Genomic DNA, 18,992 nt, shown 5'->3' with positions numbered 1-18,992 from the left:
TTTTTTTTTTAGATTTTATTTACTTATTTGACAGAGAGAGACACAGTGAGAGAGGGAACACAAGCAGAGGGAGCGGGAGAGGGAGAGGCAGGCTTCCCGCCGAGCAGGGTTCCCGATGCGGGGCTCGATCCCAGGACCCCGGGATTGTGACCTGAGCCGAAGGCAGCCGCTTAGCCGACTGAGCCACCCAGGCGCCCCTCCCAACTATGTCTTTTATCAAACTCTCACACACCGAACAGTGGTCCCCCTGCCCCAAGTCACCCCAGGACCAGGTACTGCACAACTAGGGACCCCTCGGGTAGTCAAGCGCCTGCCCAAGTCGTTCCAACTGGCCAATCCTGAGCTTACTCACTGTAGCTGTCCCGCCTTGCCCGGTGCTTCCTGTGAGAACCCCAGGAAAGGCTCCAGGCCACGCTGTCCTCATGCCCCCCCCCGCCTCCTGACCCTCCCTGGTCTTCCCCACATGGCCTTGTGTGATGTGCCATGCCCCCTGACTCCAGGGCCCTGCGCGTATAAACCACCTTCCTGACAATCATTTTCCCGTGTATCTTACCATTCCCAGTAAAAACAAATCCCAGGTACATTTTTACACTAGGAAAGACTACGAGGAAGACGGACTGGCATCAGGCACACTGGATTTCCTGATCCTTTTCCCAGCCTCTGGGTTCTGCCTTGCTCTGAGCTGGCCTTCCCCCCCGCCTCCACAGAGGGGCTTTCTCCATGTGGCAGGAAGAACCCAAGCATCCTGGCTTCATCACCAGAGCCCAGAGGCAGGAGACGGTTTCCACTGCAGATTTCCGGCAGAAAAAGTCATAGGGAAAGACTCAGACTGGCCCAATCTGGGTCATGTACAATCATGAGACAATCTATAGGACATGCACATTGATTAGCATTGAGCAATACGCTCTCCACCGTGGCCTGGTGGGCGGGAGGTGCTGGGCAGCCATAAGCACAGGGACCGATGCTAGATTTATCATTGCCCTTTTGTGGATGGAGTCTGGACATCCACACCTTGCCATGTGCTAAGGAAAGGACAGTTTGCAGATGGCTGTTCATTACACAAAGCACTACTGGAAAACCAGACAAGCACTGAATGAGGGAACTGGCTTTGAGATCAATAGATAGAAACTAGGATGTTTTTCTGAGATAGGATCAGGCCAGCTAGAAATACGGTATCTACAAACAATCCATCCACCCTAACAGTAGAAAACAAACCCCTTAAGTGAGCACATGGGGTGAAGGGTAGCAAACATTCATCGAATTTTCCGATATTTATTGAATGCCCTCTATATGTCATGCACCCAGATGGTTCTGTTCAGGTCGATCTGGCTGAAGGAATGACGTCCAGCTGCCCAGACACCTATGCTGCTTCAGGTTACTTTCTTATGGATGCCCCTGGGAGGCCCGGAGAACAGGGACTTGGGAGATCGGACTGTGGGTCACAGGGACTGGAAGGAAAACAAAGGGGTTGAATTCACAAGGCCATACTCAACCTGACAGTAAGACCAGGGACTCTCAATCTGGAAACAGTAGGCTGACTTCCGGGGTCCATGAACTCTTGTCACTGAACGTAAAAAATGGAATATTCATTTCCCACAGAAAGGATCGGCAGCGTTCATAGATTATCAATGGACACAGCCCCCAAAATGTTAAGAACCGCCATGTTAACAGAAGGCTGCTCGGCTTCCAAGGAACAGCAAAGAGGAGCTTGGGATTTTTTTCTCGACATTCCTAGTGTCTTAGGAGTACGTTTTCTCATCTCTACTTCAGTTCCAGTAGTTTCCAAATGGAGCTAAAGTCACAGAATGCCACGTCCCTTGCGGAGCCCTGCGTGGTAGAGAGAAAGCAAGAGAAATCTGGGCCCACGTCCTAACGAGGCCATTTACCAGCAGGCGACTTAACCTCAATGAGCTGATTTCCCCATCGATAAAGAGAGGATAATGACATTCACCGTCGCATCAACCCTGGGACAGTAAATGAAACGGTGACCATGGAGGGCTTTCCACCTTCCTTCCGTTTAAGAATCAGAGCGAACCCGATCAAGCCTTTCTTATCCACCCTCACGGTGCTAAGTGCTTTCAGGGACGTGGCAGCATTTAATCCTCACAGAAGCCCTACAGAGGAGGTACTATTATTATCCCCATTTAATCTTTAAAAAAAAGGGAGGGGGAGAACCGAGAGGCAGGGTCAAGCCCCTCGCCACTGAGAGGCAGAGCTGGCTTCCAGCCCTGGCAGCCCAACTGGAGCCCATCTTCTGGCTCCAGGGCTCTGCCTCCTCCACACACACCGCCCAGAGCCGCCGAGACAAGCACTGACGGCCGGCTGCAGCCCCTGTAACAGGCACACACTGCCTGTCCGCCTAGCTTTCTCCGGCTCCACATGACAGACGAACGCCTGGAAGGTGGTGAGGCTCACAAGCCTGCTTTCAGGCCACACCGTGCTCACGAGCTCAGCAGGCAGTGAGAAGCTGGGGTCACCTTTATGAATGAGAGGTGACACTGGTGTAAAGCAACAACTCAGGTTAAGGACAGAAGCTTCAAAAACCGTGACTAGAGTCATGAAGTCTTTAGAACGATTATTTATTTCCATCACTCCCACTTGTTTCCCGGGCCCTGTGGCTTCATGAAGGAGGAAGTCAGCACCCATTCCAGACTCCCTACGCTGGAAGGAGGGCCCGCAGGGTTGAGGGGGCTCAGGAAGGCTCTGGACTTGGGCCGGCGGGGGGCCCCACGGCTCTACAGGCTCTGCCCGGCTTCTCCGACGGAGAAGCGCCAACTGCTGGCCTCAGCCCCGTGATTCCCTCCCTGTGCTCCAGGGCCGGACACGGACCAATCAGACCTAATGCTGGAAAGGAACTTCTGAGATGAGCTCCACAACGTGGGCCTGAATTTTCCAGGCAGCCACGCAGAGGCAGCTGATGGTGCGGATGCCCCCTCACACCGCCGCAGTGGTGAGGACGCCTTCCAGAGGTGGGGGCTTCTGCTCACCAGCTTCCGAAGGACGCAAGATGACGAGGGAGGAGAACAGCGCGGGGCCGGGCTCTGCTTCCTCCCGGCGCAGCTGTGCCTTCCGGATGGCAGCCCCCTCCCCGTCCCCCCGGGCCGGCCTGCAGACCCTGCCAACGGCCGCAGCTGCTGCAGGGGGGCAGCCCGGGGGCTGGGAGGCGCACACCGCTGGCCGGCAGCCGGCTGGGGTCATTTGTTGGCCACGGCGGAGAGCTGGTCACGGATGCGGCCCAGGCCGTCTAGCATAGTGTCCAGCGTTTCCTTACTCAGCTCCACAGTGACCGCTGAGATGGAGGGCTTGTCTCCACACAGAGTAGGATCTTCTTGGATCTGAAAAGAGAACAGGGCCCAAACGTCAGAGCCGCCCCTCTTCCCACCGTCCTGGAGGTGAGCCCTGGAGCTGGGAGCCGTCCCCCATTCTGGTGAACCTCTAAAGACAGGCTTTTTGCTCAGAGCTCCACAGAGTCCTAGGCCTGGCACCCTTTAGCAAACGAGGAGACGGAAGGAGAGTCGCAGGGGCTTGGGAGAGCAGTGCTCAGGGCGGGTATGGGAGAAGCCAAGGCTCACCCACCCCTCGGACCCCTGACTCTCAGCATCCGAGTGAGGAGATACTGTAGGGGCCCATACGGGTACTTGACGCAGGGGGCTCTAGGGGTAGTGAGGATCCACTGGGATGCGGAAAAAACATTACAGCTCCTAGCTATATTTGTTTCTTTAAAAACAAAAGTCACCTCTACTAGTGTTTAAAAACTTACTTGTTAGAGGCACCCTTACTTTTTCATCTTCTTACAGGAGCTGAGTTTCTGGGTATGTGGTTAAGTAAATACGGCATCACTAAACAAGCCCTCACCAGAGAGAGTGGTGGTTTAAAAGATTCCTGAAAAGATCTGTAGACTGAAGGTAACACCGGGGAGGCCAGAGTGTGCGAACAAGGAAATGGACTGTCGCTTCTCCAGCCGCTCACGGGAGCTCCGGCTCAGCCGCGTCACAAACTGTGGCAGCACAATCGGCCGGACAAGCAGTTGCCTGAGGGACACCAAAATTATCAAGAAGGCAATCTGAAATCTGATGGCACGCCCCCACTTGTGAAAGCTAAACTTCCCCGTTAGTGTAGAAGGTAAACTTCAGGGAGCAGCAAATCCTTTTTAAAACTTGTGTTTTGTGTTTGTCTTATCCTTTTAAAAGTTCTACTTCCGGTGTATGATTTATTATGTCTGTAATATGTTAGTACAGTAGTGACCATGTACTTGACAAATAGAGACCGCATCTGGGAGGTGCTGAATTTTTTTCTACGGGGTCAGAGGTCCCAGAGCTTTGGAGACTGGTATTTTCAACAGCGCGCGGGGGTGCTGCGTCGCTGTGGCCCCTTCCTTCCTTCTCACGAGCCCGGCAGTGGACGCACCTTCATCTGCAGCAGGCAGGTGGGGACGGCCATGCGGCTGATGCTGTCGGAGGAGGTCTTGATGTCCACTCTCCAGTCTAGGTCAACCAGGCGCGGCAGGGAGACTGTGAAGGAGACGGACCAGCTCAGAGCCCCTGCCGCTCCCTTCACCAAGCCCTTACTCTGGGACAGACAGCCCGGAGGGCTGGTCATGCTCCTGAGCCACAGGACAAGTCTCCGAGGGAGACGAAGTCAGGGGCCTTCCTCGCCACGGCTCTGTGCCACCTGCACTTGGCACTGATTGATGGTGGGTGCACGGCCAGGTTTCTGCCTGCACACACGAGCCTCCAGATGCCGGCATAAAATGAGAGACGAATTTGGGATGAGGTTAATGCACGCTGAGTTTCAGTTACGAAGTCTGGCTGCCTGGCAGAGTTCGAGCCGGGGCCAGGAAGGAAGGGTAGGGAGGAAGGCGGGACCTTGGTACTCACTCTGATTTGCCTGGGCTTCCAGTCGCCAAGTAGAGCTGTTTAAGAGGGAAAGATGAGGAAAAAAGAATGGAAAAGGGATGAGAATTGATCATGAGCGAGGCCTGTGGACCTGGGCCTCTACCCCTTCTGGAATCCTCGAGCCTATCATCACTCCCTGACAGGAAATGACCACAGAAACGTCCGCTGCGTGGCAGAAGCAGTTTCTTGTTTGTTCTACATAGCTCAGTGGTGTTAAGGCCAGAAGCACTGTTAGTGTTCGTAGCTTAGGAGGCAAAAAGAAAGAAGAGGCTTAATGCATTGTGTTCTTGTTGTGTTACCGTTCTCGGAGATGAAGCAAGAAAAGTGAACCAATGGGGCGCCCGGGTGGCTCAGTCGGTTAAGCGTCTGCCTTCGGCTCAGGTCACGGTCCCAGAGTCCTGGGATTGAGCCCTGCGTCAGGCTCCCTGCTCCGCGGGAAGCCTGCTTCTCCCTCTCTCACTCCCCCTGCTTGTGTCCCCTCTTGCTGTGTCTCTCTCTCTCAAATAAATAAAATCTTTAAAAAGAAAAAAAAAGTGAACCAATGCTCTTTTATTGAGCATCTACTCCACAAAGCACTGCCTTTTATGCAAAACACACCCAAATAGACCCGTCTAATGCTACAGCAAAGAGCGTCATAGTGAGATGCTAAGCAGAGGCAGGATAAAATGTGGCCACGTGTGAGAAAAGTTTCTAAATAAACAATAAAATCCCTGACAAGCAGAGATTATCTCTTATTACTGCCTGAGAATTCTGGTCAAGCCTGCTGCTGACCAGTAGCTAATCAGTTCTGCTTAAATTGTATGTATCCAAAGGATTTGCCAAGAAAATATCTAGATAATTCACAAAAGAAACAAAAATGACCAATTAAACATGTGAGAAAGATATCTGACATCACTAGTATCAAAGATAAATAAACCGAAATGGGGCGCATTTGCCATTTGTGAACTGGGGGAGAAGGTGGAACCGGCTCCCTCGGGGCCGATGAGGGTGTGGGGGGAGGGGCACGCTCAGGTCCTCCTCCTAGACCCAGTTGGTGCAATCTTCCTGATGGTCAACTTGAGACTAGAAAGCAGAAGCCTCACTCTCATCTTTAACCAGTAAGCAGATAATTAAGCATGTGAGCAACGTTTCCACAGTCAACTGAAGTGAAAACTGCCAATAGCCTAAACATCTAACAGCAGGGAGTTTCTTAACTCAATTTTATGTAATGTCTCCATATAAAGAATATATTTAGCCACTAAAAAGGACACTGAAGGTAAGTATTTATTGACCTAAAATATCATTATGTGAGCATTACAAGCAACTCTCAAGAAATGAGCACTTACACATGTTCTAGGATGATTTTCGTCAGCAGGTTTTTGAGGTTTTGGTGGAAATTTTCAGGAAAGAGAGCCAGGATCGCCTCAGCAGAGGACAGGTCACGGAACACCGCCAGCCTGGTGAGGCGGTGCAGAGCCTGGAGCAGCTGCAGGACAGGCCCGTGGTGAGAAGCAGGGCAGGGGGCAGGGCTCTCCGCCCCGCCCGCCCCCCCCCCTCCCCGCGGTGGGGGACACAGCCTGCCACGCGCCGCCACGGTCGTCCCAACAGTCCCATGGGTCCTGAGACCTCGGTCCCAGACGCTGATGCCCATGTGCCCTGGCCCACCTCTAAGTTCACCTGTTGCTTTAGAAGACAGGGGTAGCTGCCTGACATAGGAAGCTGTCAGCGTGCCAGAAACTTCTGCTTGGGAGCAAAGGGTTAATAAGTCCCCTTTGCTTGTGCACAGAATCTGACCTTCAGTTCACTTTCTAGCCTGTTCCCTGGGAACACGAGGGAAAAGAAAAGTCAGCTGTGTTACTAGGCAACGCTGCTGTGGCCACCGCACCTGGACTGGGAGTTCTGCACGAACCCCCGGGGGCCCAGAGCCGTGGGCGGCTCCCCTGAGCATGGCCGCGTGCCACCTGCCAGACCCTGAAGCTGAGCTCACCGACCTGCTACCAGAGGTACTGGCTCTGGCCGGGTTTGGGCTCTAAATCCAGGGTGTCCTTGCCCCTAGGCTGTCACCGAGGAGGGTGAAGAAAACAAATGGATCCCGGGGGAGCTGTGCTGACTCCCCTGGGGAGGAGGAGGGCCTGGTACTGCCCTGCCCACCCTACGTCCTTCCTACAGACAGTTGCCAAGGATGGCCCGCGGCCAGCTTGTGAAGGCAACAATGCTCAGCTGAAACTACCACGACTCTCTGGAGGGAACTGCTTTAGGGCTTTCTCTGATGCCCTGGGAGGCTGCTCAGCTGCAGAGGCACAAGGTGAGAGGTGAGGGGATGTTACCCGTCCACTGATGAGGGGTGAGGTCAGTGCATCAGTGCCGCAGCCTCCCTGCCCTCCAGGGTGGCAGTTCTGCGGTGTGTTCCCCAGGGTTTCTTACAGGATGCCCAGTTTGAGCCCCGCTACCCACAGCAGGGCCCGCCCATCAGCACATCCTTTCCCGGCTTTGTCTCTCCTCCCTGTTCGATGGTCCCTACTCCCTCCTTTGCGCGTTCTAGACTCATCTCCCCAGGAAATTACCTGCAACCACTCTGAGCCTCGGGGTCTACTTTTGGGGAAGCCAAACTAAATCCTCAACTCACTTCCATAATCTGGATGCTGCCTTTTACTGTTCTACAGCTGATTTCAATGAACCGAGCTCTGGTTTAAAAATAGTAATAACAATAATAATGCAGGCCTGTTTGAGTGAACTCCTATTTTAGAAACATATTTGCCCTAAAAAGAGAAGGCCGTGAGTACTGCATAAACCGAGTCACCTCACTCTTCCTCTTGGCCACCAGCTGAGGTCAGGTGGGGTCCAGCAGCATGTCCCCTGAATCATACTCAGGCCCCAGTGCCCCCAAAGAAGTCTGTCTAAGCCATCTGGCTGACAATCTATCAGCAGCAGCAAGTTAGAGGGCAAGAAAATCGCAGAAAGGTTGGCTTTTGTCCACACGGTCTAGGGAACAAGTCTGAAAAGGAAATGGACGGGACCTCTGGTTCTTGGTATAGCTCACCCACCCTTGCCTCCTTTATCATAAGGAAGTGAAGGTTCAAAGACAATAGCTTTTAAGTTCACTAGCATTAAAATAAAAATCTATTTTAAGTTTGTTATAATGTCAACAGACATTTCAGGGGAAAAATTTCCTTGAAATGTGGCAATGATTGGAAAGTTAAGAAAGAGACTAATGAGCTGAGAAGCCAGTGGCCAAAGGTCATTTCTGACCATACTTACTTGCTCCGCTTCCTCCTGGGTCACAGACAAGCTGGAACATGTAATATCCAAGAGTTGTTTTGAGCCAAGGGCTGAACTGGAAAAGCTCTCTTGGCACAGCTGTCTGACAACATCTCTTGAGGAGGCCTATGAATTAATTCACAGATGGGGAGGAAAAAAGAAACACTCAGACTCTGAAAATACATGTTTCAGAACATAATACTGTCTCAGTCATAGTGTGATACCTTTGAGACTCAAGATTTAAAGGTGCACAGGACATCTCCATTTCCAGGGCAGTGACATAGATGTCATTTGTCTTATTTTCCCTTCTCAGCACAACTGAAAGCGCTGGGCACTATGTGGAAAACAAACGTAAGACCGCTCCGAGAGGGAATGGGGAGAAGACGGACCTGCTGTGGGCCTCCCCCTCCAGACCAAGAAATGACATGGTGCTGAGTCTCCTGGATTTTCTTGTTGCTCATATATCCCGGACTTCGAGCTAAAGAACAGGGCAACCCAGAATGCCAATGGGTACACAAAAACAAAACAAAACAAACAACTCCTGACAGATAAATACCTGCTCTCCCTACCCAAAGGACCAAGAAAGCTTAGCAAGACTGAAAACTGTTATGTGAGAACGGCTCTACTGAGCCAAACACCACAGAAAAACCTGTAGCCCCACTCCCACCTATGTTAGCAAAGGCTGAGTGGGGAATGCAGACTTCTACCCTTTTGAGGCTACAACGAGGTATCCCAACACCCCACCCAGGTGGTGTCAGAGAAGGCTAAGTAGGGAGCTGGGACCTCATCCCCACCGACGGGCAGCTAGTCCCACCATCCCTTGGTATTAATAGTAACTACATGGGGGCCAGAACTTCCACCCCTGCCTGGTAGTAACAAGGAACCCCCACTTTTCGTGTCAGTAGGAACCAAGGGCAGAACCTGGACTTTCATCTCCATCTGGTAGTAATGAGGCAGAAACCCTCCAGAATCTCAGAAGATAACACAAGAATGCCCAGGTTTCAACTGAAAATCATTCATCATACCAAGAGCCAGAAAGATCTCAAACTGAATGAAAAAAGACAATCATTAGATGCCAACATCGAGATAACAGATGTTAAAATTATCTGACAAAGATTTTAAAGCAGCCATGGCAAAAATGCTTCAACACCTAAATACAAACATCTTTGAAATAAATAAAAAAACGAGAAAGTCCCAACAAAGGAACAGAAGATACAAAGAAGAACAAAATGGAAATTTTAGAACTGAAAAATACAATAACCAAAATTAAAAAGTTCGGTAGATGGGCTCAGCACCAGAATGAAAGGGGCAGAGGAAAGAATCAGTAAACTGGAAGACAGAGACACTAGAAATCACCCAGTTTGCACACTGAAAACAGACTGAAAATAATGAACAGAGCCTTGGGGATCTGTGGGACTATACCAAAGAATCTAACATGCATGTCATTGGAGTCCTAGAAAGGGAGAATAAAAGAGGGAAAGGCTGAAGAAGTACTTAAAGAAATAACGGCTGAAAACTTTCCAAGTTTAGCTACAGACATAACTGTATGTGTTCAAGAACCTAAGCATATTCTCAACAGGATAAATCCAAAGAAATCCATACCAAGACACACCATAATTAAACTCCAGGAAACTAAAGGCAAAGAAAAAAATCTTGAAAGTAGTGAGAGAGAAACAACATCTTATCTATAAGGGATCATTAGAATAATAGTAGATTTCAAATCAGAACTCATGGAAGCAAGAAGGAAATGGCACAATATTTCTCAGGTGTTGGAAGAAAAGAACTGTCAACCAAGAATCCTACACCCAGCAAAAAATATCCTTCAGAAAATGAAGAGGAAATCAAGACATTCTCAGATGAAAGAACACTATGAAAATATGTCACAAGACAAATGACGTTCTCTTAACAGAAAGGAAACAATAAAAGGAACCTTGGAACCCTGGAACATCAGGAAGGAAGACAGAACACAACAAGCAAAAATATGGGTAAATCCAATAGACTTTCTTTCTCTTGAATTTCTAAATTCTGTTTAAGGATGAAGCAAAAATTATACCACTGTCCAATGCGGCTCTAAATGTATGCGGAGGAAATATTTAAAACAATTATATTACAAATGACATAAAGGGAAGTAAGGTTTCTATACTTCAGCACTAACTGGTAAAATGATGACACTGATAGATTGTGATGTTACATATATAAATGTAATAACTAGAGGAACCACTAAAAACGTTATAAAAAGAAATGCATTTTAAAATGCTACAGATAAATCAAAAGGGAATTCCAAAAATATGTTCAAATAACCCACAGGAAGGCAAGAAAAAGTAAAAAGAAACAAAAAAATAAAAGAGCAAATAAAAAAAATTAAATGGCAGACTTAAGCTCTAATATTCAATAATTACATAAGCTGTAAGTGGGAAATTAAATATGATTCAATTAAATGCTGTCTATAAGAAACACTCCTCAAATATAATGATAGAGACAAAAGTAAAAGGATGGAAAAAGATATATCATGCAAATATTAATGAAATAAAATCAGGAGTGGCTACAATAATATCGGACAACGTAGCCTTCACAGCAAATTACCAGAGGCAGAAAGGGACATTATATAATGATGAAAGGTTCTATCTCCTTTTTTTTTTTCAAAAGATTTTATTTATTTATTTGAGAGAGAGAGAATGAGGGATAGAAAGCACAAGAGGGAAGAGGGTCAGAGGGAGAAAGCAGACTCCCTGCTAAGCAGGAAGCCCGATGTGGGACTCGATCCCGGGACTCCAGGATCATGACCTGAGCTGAAGGCAGTCGCTTAACCAACTGAGCCACCCAGGCGCCCCGAAAGGTTCTATCTCCTAAGGAGACATCCTAACTATGTATGCACCCAGCAAGAGAGCTAGAAAACATGAGAAGTAAAAAAGAGACAGAACTGAAAGGAGAGACAGACAAGCCCACAAATATAGTTGGATACTTCAACACTGTCTTTCAACAATTGATAGAACAACTAGACAGATATTCGACAAGAACACAGAAGATTTCAACACCACCATTGATCAATCTAACCAACGCTTATGGAACACAAAACAGTAGCAACAGAATACACATTCTTTTCAAGTGCCCACTGAACATATACCAAGATAGATGATATTCTGAGCCATAAAACAAACCTCAACAAATTTGAAAGAACTGAAATCATATTAAGTGTGTTCTTGGTGACCACAATGGAATCAAACTAGAAACCCACAGAGAGATGACAAGAAAATATCCAAACATTTGGAAACTTAAACACACTTCTAAATAATCCACAGATCAAAGAGGAGCCTCAAGGGAAATTTTAAAAATTATACTATAAAAATTACGCTAAATACATAAAAATGAAAAAAAAAACCCACAAAATTTTTGGGACACAGCCATGACAGTGTTGACAGGGAAATTTACAGCATAAAACACATATATTAGAAAAGAGAAAAGTTCTCAAATCAATAATCTAAATTCCCACCTCAAGAACATAGAAAAAGAAAAGCTATATAATAAACCCAAAGGAAGAAGGAAGGAAACAACAAAGAGCAGAAACCAATGAAATTGAAGACGGAGGGGAAAAAAGGGAGAGAGAGAGAGAGAAATCAATGAAACAAAGAACTAGTTCTTTGAAAATATCAATGAAATTGACAAACTTTTAGCAAGACTGGCAAAGTTAAGCAGAGAGGAGACACAAATTACCAATATCAGGAATGAAACAGGGCATATCACTACAGACCCTAAGGATTTCAAAAGGAAAATAAGAACCACAAGCAACTCTATACACATAAATTTTGGCAGCTTGGACAAAATGGATAAATTCCTCAAAAAACACAAACTACCACAGTTCCCCCAACAGGCAACTGATAATTTGAATAGCCCTATAATGATTAAGGAAATTGAATTCATAATTTAAAACTCCCCCAAAAGAAATCTCCAGGCCCAGATGGTTTTGCTGGAGAATTCTAACAAACGTTTAATGAAAGAATTAACTAATGCTACACAATCTTTCTTAGGAAACAAAAAATGATGGAGCACTTTCCAATTCATTTCATAAAGCTAGTATTACCCTAACATCAAAGGCAGACAGACTGTACAAAAACAAACAAAAAACAACTATAGTCCAATATCCCTCATAAAAATAGATGCAAAAGCCCTTTAAAAAACATGAGCAAATAGAGTTCAGCAACATATAAGAAGAATTATTCACTATAAGCACGTGGGATTTGCTCCAGGAATGCGAGGCTGGTTCAGTATTTAAAACAAAAAACAAAACAAAACAAAAAAACCTATGTAATCTACCATATTAACAGGCTCAAGAAGAAAATCACAAGATATCAATCAATGCAGAAAAAGCAGTTGACAAAATTCAACATCCGTTCTTGATGAAAACTCTCATAAAATTAGGAATAGACGGGACCTTCCATAATTTTATATACAGCATCTACAAAAAACCTAGAGATAGCATTTTACTTCATAGTGAAAATCTAAAGTTAGGAACAAGGCAAGATTGTCTGCTGTTACCACTCTTATTCAACATAGTGCTGAAAATTCTAGCCACTGAAATAAGTTAAGAAAAAGGAATAAAATATATACAGATCAGAAAGGATAGAAACAAAAGCTGTCCCTATTTGCAGATAACATGATCGTCTACACAGAAAGTCTCAAGGAATGTACAAAAAAACTACTAGAATAAGTGAGTTCACCATGTTTGCAGATATGAGATACATATAAAAATTAAGTTGTATTTCTGTATACTAGCAATGAACATGTAAACGCTGGAATTAAAAATACATTTATCAGGGGCACCTGGCTACCTCAGTCTGAAGAGCATGCGACTCTTGATCTCAGGGTTGTGAATTCGAGCCCCATGTTGGGTGTAGAGATTACTAAAAAATTAATAAATAAACTTTTAAAAAAGATTTTATTTATTTATTTGAGAGAGAGAGAGCACGCACAGGGGAACTCACAAGGAGGAGAGGGACAAGCAGACTCCCTGCTGAGCGTGGAGCCCGATATAGGGCTCCATACGGCAACCATGAGATCATAATCCAAACCGAAACCAAGAGTAGGGCACTCAACCAAGACACCCAGGTGCCCCCAAAATAAATAAACTTTAAAAGAATAAATAAAAATTAAAATATAGGGGCGCCTGGGTGGCTCAGTCATTAAGCGTCTGCCTTCAGTTCAGGTCATGATCCCAGGGTCCTGGGATCGAGCCCCGCATCAGGTTCCCTGCTCGGCGGGAAGCCTGCTTCTCCCTCTTCCACTCCCCCTGCTTGTGTTCCCTCTCTCACTGTGTCTCTCTCCATCGAAGAAATAAAATCTTTAAAAAAAATTTTTAAATATCATCATTTGCAATTGCTCAAAAAAAGAAAAATACTATGGTATAAATCTAGCAAAATATGTACAGGACTTGTATGCTAAAAAATTACACAACATAGATGAAAGAAATCAAAGATCTAAATATATGGGGAGATACATCGTGGATTGGAAGACTCAACACACTAAAGATGTCAATTCTCCCCTAATTGATATACAAGTTTAACACAACTCCTATAAAAATCTCAGCAGGTTTTTTTAAACATAGACCAAATCATTCTAAAATTATATAGGAAGGCAAAGAAACTAGAATAGCTAAAATAATTCTGATAAAGAATGAAGTAGGAGAAATCAGCCAATCTGATTCCAAGACTTATTACATAGCTACAGTCCTCAATACTGTGAGGTATTATCAGAGGAATAAACAAATAGATCAATGGAACAAAACGGAGAATCCTGAAATAGACCCACACAAATTTGCCCAACTGATTCTTGACAAAGTTGCAAAAGCAATTCAATGGAGGAAAGACAGCACTTTCAACAAATGGTTCTGGAACAACTGGACATTCACAGGCAAAAAAAAAAAAAAAAAAAAGAACCCCTCAAACTGTCTTACATGCATTATACAAAATTAACTCAAAATTGATCATGTACTTAAATGTAAAATATAATGTAAACGTAAAACTATACAACTTTTAGAAAAAAAGAGGAGAAAATTTGGAGATCTATGGCTTGGCAAAGAGTTCTTAGACATGACACCAAAAGTACAATTCATAAAAGGAAAAATTGTTAGTAAATTGTACTTCATCAAAATTAAAACTTTTGCTCTGCAAAAGCTCCTGTAATGAGTTGGTGTCCCCTAAAATTCATATATTAAAGTCCCAATTCCCAGTACCTCAAAATGTGATCTCATTTAGAAACAGAATTGTTGCAGATGTAATCAGTTAAGATGAAGTCATAGGGTGGACCCTATTCCAATAGGACCGGTGTCCTTATTAAAAAGGGAAATGTAGAGGGGCTCCAGAGTGGCTCAGTCAGTTGGACATTGGACTCTTGATTTCAGCTCAGGCCGTGATCTTGGGGTCATGGGATCGAGCCCCATGCCAGGCTCTGTATACTCATGGACCCTGCTTGTGATTCTCTCTCTCTCTCTCCCTCTACCTCTTCTCACCAGCCCCCCACCCCCCAGAGGGTAAGGAGAGGGTGAGGGCAGAGGGGAAGTGGACGTGGATATAAAAGGACAAAAGGAAGGATCCTGTAGTGATGGCAACGTTCTGTATCTTGAGTGTATCCAAGTCAATATCCTGGTTGGGATATCATACTGTAGTTTTGCAAGATGCTTCTATAGGGGGAAACTGGGTAAAGGGTAAATGGGACCTTTCTGTATTACTTTTAACAACTGTATGTAAATCTATAATTACCTCAAAATAAAAACTTTAAGTCATTTTTTCAAGATTTTATTTATTTATTTGAGAAAGAGAGAGAGACAGCAAGCATGGGGGGAGAGGCAGAAGCAGACTTCCTGCTGAGCAGGGAGCCTGATGCAGGGCTTGATCCCAGGACCCCAAGATCACGACCTGAGCTGAAGACAGATACTTACCTGACTGAGCACCCCTAAGTAATTTTTTTAAAAAAGAAAATACATAGAATAGGAATGAGAATGAATTAACTATTGCTACATAATAGCAAGCATAAAAAGCCTGGAATAAGAAACGTATATGCTGTATTATTCCATTCATGTGACGTTCAAACATGGGCAATATTAAATTGATTTTAAAAGCAAGGGTAGTGGTTACTACTGGGATGAGTGAGGGAAGTAACAAAGGAACAACAGAGAGACTTCTGCAGTACTGGTAATATTTTGGTTTTGACCATAGTGATGGTTACATGGGTGTGTAATAAATCATTGAGCTATGCATTTATGATTTGTGTCCTTTTAGGTTACACATTACTAATACTATTTTAAAGTATTAAAAAAGTCCATACCATGATTAGGCATTGGGTGGGGAGTGGGCAGAATGAGGGTGGAAAGGCCCAGGGCTGTGAGCTGAGAGCCATAGGTTTCCAATCTCAGCTTTGTTACTTCATTCATTAATTCACATAACAGCTATGTACTGAGCACATGCTATGTGCCAGAAGTTGAGGATACACTTGTTAGGGATACATTTGTGAATATCATAGAGTAGTTGCTTTGAGGGATGGAGAACACAAGTGAACACTGCTGGGATTGTTAAAACAAAGGAGGGACCATTGCATGAACCAATCAATGATGATGCCGTGCCATGAATTGCTTAGTGTTATGAACTCAACCCTTTTCATCTGGAGTTAAAACCAAAAAAAGATAAGTCCCAACTGGATCTTACATTCTGCAAGAAAGGCAGAAAACAGGCAAATAGACGCCTAATGTCTACAAAGGAAGATAAAGCCGCCCCTTCTTCCATAAGGGAAATTAGAAATTAAACAAGTAATTCCAGTCCATCGTTTCATTTGGTTTTAAGAAGCCTCACAATCTTTCAAATGATTATCAGGAGAGTGTCTGGGCCTTTACACAGGTCAAAGCAAGTACAGAAAACCCGGGACTCGGGAAACAGAACGCCCACTTCACTCAGGGGGCCGAGAGTTAGCAGAGGAGGGAGATTTCTCAACCATGGAGCGAAGAGGGGCTGCGGGACGAAAGGGGGAACCGGCAACGTGGATCTAGCACTTACCACCTCAACACACCAATCCTGAACACCAGCCCCAGAGACCTTTAGTAGGGGGCATCGGTACAGCACCTTCACGTCCGTTATCTTATCTGTGCCCCCACCATCCTGTCAGGACGGTATTAATTTCGAGCCCGCTTTCTAAAAGCTCGGAAAGGCGCAACGACGCAGTCACCCAGAGAGGCAGTAGCACAGTCATGGCTCCAAATCAGGGTCCACTTGGTCCCAATTCCCATTCCGTCCTAAGGCCTGGGGACAAAGGCCCGCCTCAGGATGTCCCCACCCCTCCAATTTACCTTCAGCAGGCTCTGGAGCGCCGCGAAATTCTCCGCTGTCAACGCGGCCATCTTCCCCAAGTCACCTGACGGCGACACGCGGGCAAGATCGTCACGTGGTTCCGAGGGCGCCGCAGGGCATGCTGGGGGCTGTAGTCCTTCGGGATGGCGACGGCTGCCCGGGTTTTGGCGCTGCGGGATGGAGTGGGGGCGGCCCATAGGACGCGATCGCTGGATGATGGCTCAGCCTGGGGACTCTAGGACAGTGGAGTCTGGAGGACGCAGGTGTGGGATAGTTTTCTCGGGTGGAAATTGGCTTGGCTTGGCTGGTCTACTTACCAAGACAGGGAGAACTGATTTTCCTTCACCTGTGTGGGTGGGCTGGCTGATTTGGGGAATGCACCTGCAGGTGGTATTCACACCCTTATGTAGTCCCGTCCCACACTGTACCAGGATTGGTCTGTGTGGCCAATATCAGGTGGCAGAAGTAAATTATTTATAAAAGACTGCAGTTTTGGGGTATTCTCTTTTGTCTGCTCCTTTTTCTTGAATCTCTTGCTCTGGGGAAAGTAAGCTGTCATGTTGTGAGCAGGCCTCTGGAGAGGTCCATGTGGCAAAGAACTGAAGCCTCTGGCCAATAGCCAGCAAGAAACTAAAGCCTGCCAACAACCTCACTACTGAGTTTAGAAGCAGATTCAGTAGCCTCCGCAGAGCTCTGAGATGACAGTAGCCTTGGCCAACACTTTGACTACCACCTCTTGAGACTTTCAGAACCAGAACCACCCAGCTAAGCCACTCCTGGATTTCTGGTCTTCAAGAACTGTACGATTGTAAATGTTTGTTGTTTTAAGCCATTAAGTTTGGTAATTTGTCCACAGCAATAATAACTAATACATGGAGGCAATACAGTATAGAGACTTTAGAATTCCACCTAAGTTTGAATCCCAACTCTACATGTTATTAAGTGAATCTTGAGCAAGTTCTCAAACTTCTCTGAGCCTCAGTTTCCATATCTGTAAAATGATGTCGATCACACCTACTGCAGAGAGCAGAGCTGAGTGATAGGTGATGCCCCTGGGAGGTTATTCAGCTCTCCTGGCCCTGTGGGCAAGTATGTTATGAAGGGATCCCCCAGGATCCAGTCAGTGATGGGTAGGGCCTGTGACCCTGCACCATGTCATCCTGTTTGGGTAGGGCTTCCCAGACTGCCACTACCATGACCATGATGCATTTGAAGGTTTGTCTATGGTCTGGGGAGCTTACAGCAATTCCTAAACCATAAATGTTTTCACAGAAAGGAACAGAATAGAATAACGGAATTTATTTCCATAATTTGGTCCCACTACATGGTTTTTGTTAGGCCTCATCTGATTTCTTTCCAATTCTAGGTCTATGAATTTATGCTTACTTTCATTTATTTAATAAACTTGACATGAGCCAGGCTCCTTTCCTCATTTCTAAGCTTCTCACGCTAACTGATTTACTTACTTCCTATAATAATCCTATGTGATACACACACACACACACACACAATACTATTATTTTTCCCATTTTACATATGAGGAAACCGAGGTACAGAGAATACAGAGAAGTTAAGTAACTTGTCCAAGGTCACAGCTAAGTAGTGGCAGAGCCCAGAATCGAACTCGAGCAGTTGGGCTCCACAGTCTGTGCTGTTAATTGCCAAGCTGTATATGTCTCCTTGTCTTCCCATAGCTGAAGACTATGAGCTGAAAATGCATGCTTCTTCTGTCTGGATGTCTGAGCCCCTTCCCAAGGGGGCAAGAACAATCTGAGGGTGTTCCTGGATAATCAGCCCAGTGATGTGATGAGAGACAAGATAACGAATGGAGGGGCTACCTTTGGAAAAAGACTCAGGTTCAATTCCTGGCTCCTGTGTGCTTCTGGCAAGTTACTTCATCTCTCTGAACCTCAGTCTCCTCAACTGTAAAATGGAAACAACAATTAAAATACCTTTTGATGATTATGGGGAGCTCAAGGATGATTTATACCCCAGAGAGAGAAGGGTCATTTATTTGGAGACTCCATCTGAGCCATTGACAGCTCTGAAGGCCAGAGCGTTCTTGTGCTATGAGAAAGGGTTGCCACGAGGGTGACCGACCATCTCAGTTTGTCCAAGAAGGAGGGATTTCCTGGGACACAACACTTGCAGGGCTAACACTGGGACAGTCCTGGGCAGACCAGCCTAGCTCTTCACCCTCGTGTAAGGAAAATCATCTTTTTAGAACACTTGTCCTGTCTTCTGCAGTGGGGCTGATGTGAGGAGAGCAGCATGAACGCAGACTTTTTAAACAGAAGGTGATTAGGGGCAGCAATCTTAGTTTGAGAGTTTTGTTGTTGTTTTGGTTGTTGTTGTTGTTATTATTGTTGTAGCTGCTAACAGCTTTATAGAGAGGAATTCACATATACAATTTACCCACTTAAAGTGTACAATCCAGTGGATTTTGGTATATTCACGGAGTTGTGTAACCATCACCACAATGCAAGAACATACCACCAAAAAAACAACCACACCCGTTAGCTATATTCTC

General features: G+C 45.9%; 1 protein-coding gene across 1 annotated transcript; it reads right to left on the bottom strand.

The window, feature by feature from the left end:
• Positions 1–2,562: 2,562 nt before the first annotated feature.
• On the bottom strand, positions 2,563–16,534 carry COMMD9 (COMM domain containing 9). The gene is made up of 6 exons (XM_025879035.1): positions 16,462–16,534; positions 8,133–8,258; positions 6,221–6,360; positions 4,878–4,912; positions 4,408–4,511; positions 2,563–3,335 (listed from the first exon to the last, which is right to left on the bottom strand). Exons 1-6 carry the CDS (start codon positions 16,510–16,512, stop codon positions 3,195–3,197), a joined length of 597 nt encoding a protein of 198 aa, XP_025734820.1. The 5' UTR covers positions 16,513–16,534; the 3' UTR covers positions 2,563–3,194.
• Between the last annotated feature and the right edge of the window lie 2,458 nt (positions 16,535–18,992).

This window comes from Callorhinus ursinus, unplaced genomic scaffold (assembly GCF_003265705.2).
Source record: "Callorhinus ursinus isolate GAN/ISIS: 27379988/994484 unplaced genomic scaffold, GSC_fseal_2.0 scaffold21, whole genome shotgun sequence".
In the NCBI taxonomy this organism is placed as follows: domain Eukaryota; kingdom Metazoa; phylum Chordata; class Mammalia; order Carnivora; family Otariidae; genus Callorhinus; species Callorhinus ursinus.
The sequence above is the reverse complement of the archived record's forward strand: the minus strand, read 5'-3'. Positions and strand labels throughout refer to the sequence as shown.